The following is a 10000-nucleotide window of genomic DNA, read 5'->3' as shown; positions in this document are numbered from 1 at the left end:
TGTGTGAGAGAGACTGTGAAGTTTACACTCGTGATCTGTGTGTGTGTGTGTGTGTGTGTGTGTGTGTGTGTGTGTGTGTGTGTGTGTGTGAGAGAGACTGATGTTTACACTCGTGATCTGTGTGTGTGTGTGTGTGTGTGTGTGAGAGAGACTGATGTGATGTTCTCTTGTGTTCACAGATCCACGTGAGTCCTGAGATTCGACATCTTCAACTCTTCCTTCACGTCCGTCTCTTTATTCTGTCTGTGTGTCGCCTGATGTAATTCAATAAATGTTTATATCTTCATCTTGTGTTCTGCCTTCAGTATGTGTATTTGTATGTTTTAAGAAACAGTAAAACATCTTTTTATTCATTGATTGTCAGTGTCATTTTTCCTGATGGATCCGTCATGTCTCCGCTGTGCTTTAATCCGTGTTCTTCAGAGAGCTGAACATGTTCCTCACGATCTCCTCCTCAGTGACGGCAGATGATCCGTGTGTCTCCGTAACTCCGTTCTCTCTGAGAACCCCAACTCTTCATCTACTTCAGGGGTGTCCAAACTCAGTCCTGGAGGGCCACTGTCCTGCAGAGTTTAGCTCCAACCCCAATTAATTAATTTACACAGGTAAACACTAGGGCTGGTTCGAATACCATTTTTTGAGCTTCGAAGCTTCGATAGGAATTAACATCGAATATTCGAAGCTTCGGAGGGAGGGGGCTGAACATATTCTTCTCTCTAATAAAGGCAGGAATCTCTATGTGTCTGTCTGTTTGCATTTAGATTATTTATCTTGCATTTTGAACCGTTCATCCAATCGACTTCACGAGTGCAGTGTCACATTTGGTGCAATATAGACACGCGAGACGTGACACGTTCAGAATTAATAAACTTTTAATACAGAACAGCGCGAGCGGGAAGCCTCACGCGCAGGGCTCAGAGAACGGACACTGCACTAGTGATACAAAACACAGCCTAATATTTTTCTGAGTAACAAATAACTCTCAAATCAGAAATCAGCAGCACAGTAATTACTGACACAGTAAAGGGTAGGCTAATATATTGTTTCTATTCTATTTCCACAATGTCAAAGCAACACAGCTTATAGCCTACAAGCTCAGGCATGCACTTCTGCCCATACAAACACCGCTGTTCTGCGCTCTAAAATAAGAGTATTGTATTTCGCCCAAAAATGCTAAAAAAATAACCGTGTGAGAGGGTGTTTTAGGCTATATCATGTTATAGCCAGATATGACGACGCTTACAGCACGCGTCACCGCAGATCAGCATCTATTCATCAAGCCAACGTGCAAACTATCGCAAATCAAAGTGAAAGTGGGTCGCAGATGCTTTAACACACAATCAACTTCATTAAAAGTAAAGAACCGAAATGATCTTACCAGGGCTGTTGCCGCTCTCATATTGCGGTCTTTGATTTAGAAATTTTAGCTGACGATCAGTAAAATGCAGCTGTTGCTGGTGAAGTGCACTCCATTACATCTGCCTATAGCGCGGGATTTGAAGTTCGGATTCATATCCGTTTTGCAAAAACACATTTATGTGTTCATTGTTCATATTGATAAATCAGAGAGAGCTATCCGATCTGAGAAAACGCATGACAGCCCCATTCAAGCGCGAATGGGAACCGTTTCTAGGGGGATGCCAGGTGTGAATTTTTTTTTTAAATGAATATTCGAATGTCAAATTTGAAAATCGAATACCAACCCACCGAACGAATACTCGAATATTCTGGTACAGCCCTAGTCCAAACTCAGTCCTGGAGGGCCACTGTCCTGCAGAGTTTAGCTCCAACCCCAATTAAACACACCTGAACCAGATAATCAGACCTTGATTAATTGGGGTTGGAGCTAAACTCTGCAGGACAGTGGCCCTCCAGGACTGAGTTTGGACACCCCTGATCTACTTCATCAGAGTCTGTCTAATCATAAAGACCCAATTTATACTGTGAACAAATAAATGTATAATAATGTTTGGAAAATGTTTAGTTTTTAAGTTACATTATTTCTTTTTTTCTACTCATTAAAGTATTGTAGTGTTAGATGTATTATTTATTGAGAGAGAATTTTTATTTGCTCTTTTTTTTTTTTGGTTTTCGAGGTGCTTGAGTTTGACTTTTTGAAATGTAAGTTCTGGAAAACCCTTGAAAACAGTCATATTTGATATAGATGTTCTCTAACAGCTTGAATTATTGACATACTTTATATGAAAGTAGTTTATATAAAATACACAAATACAATATTTTAACTGTAAATTAACGCTGCAGTCCGTCTGAGACATAGAGCTGTTTCGCACGATATTAATACATGATACAGCTTTCGTTCTTCAGCTCTATCATATTTTCATGGGAGAAATAACTCAGTTTGAATGAGGAAGCGATCTCTGTCCTCTCAGTGGTTGAGGAGATTCCCCATGACTGACAGCGCTGGTCAATGGATGATGTTGCTGCTGTTTCTCACGAGGAGTGTGTGTTGCTGCTGTTTCTCACGAGGAGTGTGTGTTGCTGCTGTTTCTCACGAGGAGTGTGTGTGTTGCTGCTGTTTCTCACGAGGAGTGTGTGTTGCTGCTGTATCTCACGAGGAGTGTGTGTTGCTGCTGTATCTCACGAGGAGTGTGTGTGTTGCTGCTGTTTCTCACGAGGAGTGTGTGTTGCTGCTGTTTCTCACGAGGAGTGTGTGTGTTGCTGCTGTTTCTCACGAGGAGTGTGTGTTGCTGCTGTATCTCACGAGGAGTGTGTGTGTTGCTGCTGTTTCTCACGAGGAGTGTGTGTTGCTGCTGTATCTCACGAAGAGTGTGTGTTGCTGCTGTTTCTCACGAGGAGTGTGTGTGTTGCTGCTGTTTCTCACGAGGAGTGTGTGTTGCTGCTGTATCTCACGAGGAGTGTGTGTTGCTGCTGTTTCTCACGAGGAGTGTGTGTGTTGCTGCTGTTTCTCACGAGGAGTGTGTGTTGCTGCTGTATCTCACGAAGAGTGTGTGTTGCTGCTGTTTCTCACGAGGAGTGTGTGTTGCTGCTGTTTCTCACGAGGAGTGTGTGTGTTGCTGCTGTTTCTCACGAGGAGTGTGTGTTGCTGCTGTATCTCACGAGGAGTGTGTGTTGCTGCTGTATCTCACGAGGAGTGTGTGTTGCTGCTGTTTCTCACGAGGAGTGTGTGTTGCTGCTGTTTCTCACGAGGAGTGTGTGTGTTGCTGTGTGTGTTGCTGCTGTTTCTCACGAGGAGTGTGTGTGTTGCTGCTGTTTCTCACGAGGAGTGTGTGTGTTGCTGCTGTTTCTCACGAGGAGTGTGTGTTGCTGCTGTTTCTCACGAGGAGTGTGTGTTGCTGCTGTATCTCACGAGGAGTGTGTGTGTTGCTGCTGTATCTCACGAGGAGTGTGTGTTGCTGCTGTTTCTCACGAGGAGTGTGTGTTGCTGCTGTATCTCACGAGGAGTGTGTGTGTTGCTGCTGTTTCTCACGAGGAGTGTGTGTTGCTGCTGTATCTCACGAGGAGTGTGTGTTGCTGCTGTTTCTCACGAGGAGTGTGTGTTGCTGCTGTTTCTCACGAGGAGTGTGTGTGTTGCTGCTGTTTCTCACGAGGAGTGTGTGTTGCTGCTGTATCTCACGAAGAGTGTGTGTTGCTGCTGTTTCTCACGAGGAGTGTGTGTTGCTGCTGTTTCTCACGAGGAGTGTGTGTTGCTGCTGTATCTCACGAGGAGTGTGTGTTGCTGCTGTATCTCACGAGGAGTGTGTGTTGCTGCTGTATCTCACGAGGAGTGTGTGTTGCTGCTGTTTCTCACGAGGAGTGTGTGTTGCTGCTGTTTCTCACGAGGAGTGTGTGTGTTGCTGCTGTTTCTCACGAGGAGTGTGTGTTGCTGCTGTATCTCACGAGGAGTGTGTGTTGCTGCTGCTGTTTCTCACGAGGAGTGTGTGTTGCTGCTGTTTCTCACGAGGAGTGTGTGTTGCTGCTGTTTCTCACGAGGAGTGTGTGTTGCTGCTGTATCTCACGAGGAGTGTGTGTTGCTGCTGTTTCTCACGAGGAGTGTGTGTGTTGCTGCTGTTTCTCACGAGGAGTGTGTGTTGCTGCTGTTTCTCACGAGGAGTGTGTGTTGCTGCTGTATCTCACGAGGAGTGTGTGTTGCTGCTGTATCTCACGAGGAGGAGTGTGTGTTGCTGCTGTTTCTCACGAGGAGTGTGTGTTGCTGCTGTATCTCACGAGGAGTGTGTGTTGCTGCTGTATCTCACGAGGAGTGTGTGTTGCTGCTGTTTCTCACGAGGAGTGTGTGTTGCTGCTGTTTCTCACGAGGAGTGTGTGTTGCTGCTGTATCTCACGAGGAGTGTGTGTTGCTGCTGTTTCTCACGAGGAGTGTGTGTTGCTGCTGTATCTCACGAGGAGTGTGTGTGTTGCTGCTGTTTCTCACGAGGAGTGTGTGTTGCTGCTGTTTCTCACGAGGAGTGTGTGTTGCTGCTGTATCTCACGAGGAGTGTGTGTTGCTGCTGCTGTTTCTCACGAGGAGTGTGTGTGTTGCTGCTGTATCTCACGAGGAGTGTGTGTTGCTGCTGTATCTCACGAGGAGTGTGTGTTGCTGCTGCTGTTTCTCACGAGGAGTGTGTGTTGCTGCTGTTTCTCACGAGGAGTGTGTGTTGCTGCTGTTTCTCACGAGGAGTGTGTGTTGCTGCTGTATCTCACGAGGAGTGTGTGTTGCTGCTGTTTCTCACGAGGAGTGTGTGTGTTGCTGCTGTTTCTCACGAGGAGTGTGTTGCTGCTGTTTCTCACGAGGAGTGTGTGTTGCTGCTGTATCTCACGAGGAGTGTGTGTTGCTGCTGTATCTCACGAGGAGTGTGTGTGTTGCTGCTGTTTCTCACGAGGAGGAGTGTGTGTTGCTGCTGTTTCTCACGAGGAGTGTGTGTTGCTGCTGTTTCTCACGAGGAGTGTGTGTTGCTGCTGTTTCTCACGAGGAGTGTGTGTTGCTGCTGTATCTCACGAGGAGTGTGTGTTGCTGCTGTTTCTCACGAGGAGTGTGTGTTGCTGCTGTATCTCACGAGGAGTGTGTGTGTTGCTGCTGTTTCTCACGAGGAGTGTGTGTTGCTGCTGTTTCTCACGAGGAGTGTGTGTTGCTGCTGTATCTCACGAGGAGTGTGTGTTGCTGCTGTATCTCACGAGGAGTGTGTGTTGCTGCTGTTTCTCACGAGGAGTGTGTGTTGCTGCTGTTTCTCACGAGGAGTGTGTGTTGCTGCTGTTTCTCACGAGGAGTGTGTGTTGCTGCTGTATCTCACGAGGAGTGTGTGTTGCTGCTGTTTCTCACGAGGAGTGTGTGTTGCTGCTGTATCTCACGAGGAGTGTGTGTGTTGCTGCTGTTTCTCACGAGGAGTGTGTGTTGCTGCTGTTTCTCACGAGGAGGAGTGTGTGTTGCTGCTGTATCTCACGAGGAGTGTGTGTTGCTGCTGTATCTCACGAGGAGTGTGTGTTGCTGCTGTTTCTCACGAGGAGTGTGTGTTGCTGCTGTTTCTCACGAGGAGTGTGTGTTGCTGCTGTATCTCACGAGGAGTGTGTGTTGCTGCTGTTTCTCACGAGGAGTGTGTGTTGCTGCTGTATCTCACGAGGAGTGTGTGTGTTGCTGCTGTTTCTCACGAGGAGTGTGTGTTGCTGCTGTTTCTCACGAGGAGTGTGTGTTGCTGCTGTATCTCACGAGGAGTGTGTGTTGCTGCTGTTTCTCACGAGGAGGAGTGTGTGTTGCTGCTGTTTCTCACGAGGAGTGTGTGTTGCTGCTGTATCTCACGAGGAGTGTGTGTTGCTGCTGTATCTCACGAGGAGTGTGTGTTGCTGCTGTTTCTCACGAGGAGTGTGTGTTGCTGCTGTTTCTCACGAGGAGTGTGTGTTGCTGCTGTATCTCACGAGGAGTGTGTGTTGCTGCTGTATCTCACGAGGAGTGTGTGTTGCTGCTGTTTCTCACGAGGAGTGTGTGTTGCTGCTGTTTCTCACGAGGAGTGTGTGTTGCTGCTGTTTCTCACGAGGAGTGTGTGTTGCTGCTGTATCTCACGAGGAGTGTGTGTGTTGCTGCTGTTTCTCACGAGGAGTGTGTGTTGCTGCTGTATCTCACGAGGAGTGTGTGTTGCTGCTGTTTCTCACGAGGAGTGTGTGTTGCTGCTGTTTCTCACGAGGAGGAGTGTGTGTTGCTGCTGTATCTCACGAGGAGTGTGTGTTGCTGCTGTATCTCACGAGGAGTGTGTGTTGCTGCTGTTTCTCACGAGGAGTGTGTGTTGCTGCTGTTTCTCACGAGGAGTGTGTGTGTTGCTGTGTGTGTTGCTGCTGTTTCTCACGAGGAGTGTGTGTGTTGCTGCTGTTTCTCACGAGGAGTGTGTGTGTTGCTGCTGTTTCTCACGAGGAGTGTGTGTTGCTGCTGTTTCTCACGAGGAGTGTGTGTTGCTGCTGTATCTCACGAGGAGTGTGTGTGTTGCTGCTGTATCTCACGAGGAGTGTGTGTTGCTGCTGTTTCTCACGAGGAGTGTGTGTTGCTGCTGTATCTCATGAGGAGTGTGTGTGTTGCTGCTGTTTCTCACGAGGAGTGTGTGTTGCTGCTGTATCTCACGAGGAGTGTGTGTTGCTGCTGTTTCTCACGAGGAGTGTGTGTTGCTGCTGTTTCTCACGAGGAGTGTGTGTGTTGCTGCTGTTTCTCACGAGGAGTGTGTGTTGCTGTTTCTCACGAGGAGTGTGTGTTGCTGCTGTTTCTCACGAGGAGTGTGTGTTGCTGCTGTTTCTCACGAGGAGTGTGTGTTGCTGCTGTATCTCACGAGGAGTGTGTGTTGCTGCTGTATCTCACGAGGAGTGTGTGTTGCTGCTGTATCTCACGAGGAGTGTGTGTTGCTGTTTCTCACGAGGAGTGTGTGTTGCTGCTGTTTCTCACGAGGAGTGTGTGTTGCTGCTGTTTCTCACGAGGAGGTGTGTGTGTTGCTGCTGTTTCTCACGCTGTCGGAAGTGTCCTGCTTCCCGAGCTCATCCTGTTCAAGTGCTTTTGTTGTGAGAAAGAATAGCACTCATGGAGGACACCAGGTTTCTTCTTGCCTATTTCTTGAGGAAATCTTATTAAAGTCAAAATGTATTGAAGATATTTCATTTTGAATAAAATGTAGCCTCTCATTCACTGAAACCATTATAACATATAGACAGCTTGCTGATGATTCTGGAATTTTGGTCAAATACATGTTTTTTTCACTGTTTATAAAAAGCATATTGTATATGTAAATTTGCACTACTTTATGACAAGGCGATGTATCTGTTGTGGGAAAACTAATATAGAATAGCAGTTCACAGCAGCAGTCGTTCTCCTCTCCGCCATGATGAAGGTTATGGCTCCGACTCTGATGTGGAAATCTGACTAGGAATTTCCTACATGTAATTTCCGACTGGGACTTGGTTGGTTGTTGATTTTTTTGTAATTATTATTGCTTAAGGATTTTTGTTGTTTCTATTTTTTGCATGTAAATTACTATATGTAAAGATACAGAAAAAATGGTCAATTTGTTGCATTTCTCATTCATTCTTTATGCTGTAAAACAGTCAGTAAAATGAAAAGATCTCATTCTTTCCTATGATGAAATACTGATTTATGTGAAAAATCATTCAAACTTCAAAGATAAAAGATTGATGTGATTCTCCTGTTAGTGTTATGATTGACGTATGTTTCTGAATGAGAATCGTTGCCAGTGTTTTGGTGGAACGAGCTTATTTTAAGGTCTGAGTGAGTTTTGGAGGTGAGATTAACCAAAATTCACCTTAGTAATGATTTTTGAAAATATGGCTTCAGTATTGAGCAATGCTCTTTAGCAATTGAGAAAAACTGTAACGTTTATGGCTCGCTAAACTCGGGCATCAAAATGATCTCTGAGTTTCCCAGAAGTAAACACTGAAAGGGTGTTCATCTACAATTTCCGACTAGGAAACTTAAATTCATGATAATTGCAATAGCATGCGACAGTTTAATGAATTCATAAAAAATAGAGGCATGAAAACCAATCAAATCCACAGACAGAAACGCTTTTGTTTGTTGACAGACTGTTCTTGAGTACAGTTGCTCGACTTAACACACTCTCTCTCTCACACACACACCCATTCCAGAAATTGTGTATGACGTGCATTGCATTAAAAAGCGTTGCTTGTCTAATGGCTTCGGCTGCTGCTTCAGTATCCTAAACATTATTCGTGCGTTTGTTAAATGATGTCACTAATTCCTCTAATTAACAGTAATGACTCCATGGCTCTCGTTATGATGACCTGAGCTTCATATGGAGTGGCGTTTAGAGGTAATGAGCCTCATCTGCGCTGACGGCAGTAAATTACACCGTTTCCTGTCATCTTTGCGTTTGCTAAATTGGAAAATTGACTTCCTTGTCCGGCTTCTGGAGAGCCGAGGAGAATCTCCTGATGAACGTGATGAATGTCTCGATCGGATCAGAACCGACTCAGAACCGGCTCGACCCAGACATCGAGTCGCATCAGAACCAGGCGTCTTCACACAATATAGGCTACATATAAATAATGCAAAGATTGAACTAATTAACTAATGCAAAAATACATTTTAAATTGAGTAGTATTTTGATTTAAATACAAACATTTGATAAAAATAAATTACATTTGTAAAATATACATAAATAAATAAATAGGGAACTATACGGTTATCCGGACCGCACCTATTTGGGTTAGGGTTTAACCGTATAGTACATTTACGTGTGGTCACGTGTGGTCCGGATAACCGTATAGTACCATAAATAGTAACAATATTAAACTAATAAACTAAATAAATACATTTTAATAAAACATTACATTTAATAAAATAAATACAATTTGATTTAAATAAACTGGCATAAACAAAAGCTGAAGATGAACGGATGGAAATAATGTTTTTGGTGGAAAAAACCTTGACATCAAATTTCTCCATCATTTCTCAGGAAGGAAAGCATAATAAAGGTGTGAGTGTTGAGAGTGTTTGGAGTGTTGATGAGGATCAGGGCTGGTTCTCTTCAGCTCCGAGTGTCGAGTTCCTCCGTTCCTGAGGCGAGGCTGAAACCAGGACACAGATCTCAGTTTCTGACAATCACACGTTTAATTCCTGGATGATTTGACTTCGCCTCAGTGGATCAGATGTTACTGTGGGCCGTATTAAACTGGTGTTTCCCTTCACACACACACACACACACACACACACACACACACACACACTCCTGTCCGAAGCCTCTCACCTTTAAAGCTCCAGATCTCACAGAAGCTTTCAGGACATCAGGAACAAACGCTTCACTTGCTTTGTATGATCAGAAAGAGTCTGTATGATCTCATGCTTCTAAAGTAACATGTGAACCTCGGAGCGATTCCCACGACACACGAGCACATCACACACACACACACACACACACACACACACACACACACACACTCACGCCTCGGCCTCGAGACAACACACTGAAGTATTGCTGATGTTAGACTCAGATTGAACAGCGACGGAACGCTTTATTGCTTCGTTTGAAGATGATCTCAGGGCAAAAACAGCGGATGTGAAAGTGAGAAAAGCTTTCACACATTCCTGAATTATTACCCAGAATGCAGCAGCAGCCGAAACACAAACGGTGGGTTTGGTCGTTTTCAGAGTAAATCTAATGATCTTTTCCTGCAATAAAGATGTTTTGAAACAGAAACCTGTGTCCTGTTATCAGCTCAACATCAGTCATCACGTGACCCACATTAACTGGATTCATCTGTGGGGTCAAAGGTGATGACATGATTGACAGTTCACGGTGTGATTTGGTCACGTGATGGGCGTTTAGCAGCGTCCGGGACTCCGGATCAATAACGAGACCTGAATGAAAACTGATGGGTTATTACCTATGGTTATTACTGAGATTTCTGAACTCGACGGAGCGTCAGATGTTGCTGTTATTCTGTGATTGGTCGAGAGCTTCTGTGTCGTTTTGTTTAATTGGTCTAAATACGGATTAGTTTGACTTGTGTGTTTCAGCCTGTAAACTCTCACATTCTGATG

The 10000-nt window shown here is 45.0% G+C and overlaps 1 protein-coding gene across 1 annotated transcript in view; it reads left to right on the top strand.

Annotated features, from left to right (window-relative positions):
• Nucleotides 1-353, top strand: part of bub3 (BUB3 mitotic checkpoint protein) — a gene marked incomplete at its 3' end in the record, with an annotated part of 16123 nt that extends 15770 nt beyond the window's left edge. Inside the window, exon 8 of the mRNA XM_084434155.1 lies at nucleotides 180-353. Coding sequence (XP_084290281.1) covers nucleotides 180-189 — 10 coding nt within the window. The remainder of the gene's footprint in view (nucleotides 1-179) is intronic.
• Nucleotides 354-10000: the final 9647 nt, after the last annotated feature.

Source organism: Rutilus rutilus (genome assembly GCF_951802725.1).
Source record: "Rutilus rutilus genome assembly, chromosome: 16".
Lineage (NCBI taxonomy): Eukaryota > Metazoa > Chordata > Actinopteri > Cypriniformes > Leuciscidae > Rutilus > Rutilus rutilus.
Note: the sequence above shows the minus strand (reverse complement) of the source record. Positions and strands in the feature narration are given on the sequence as shown.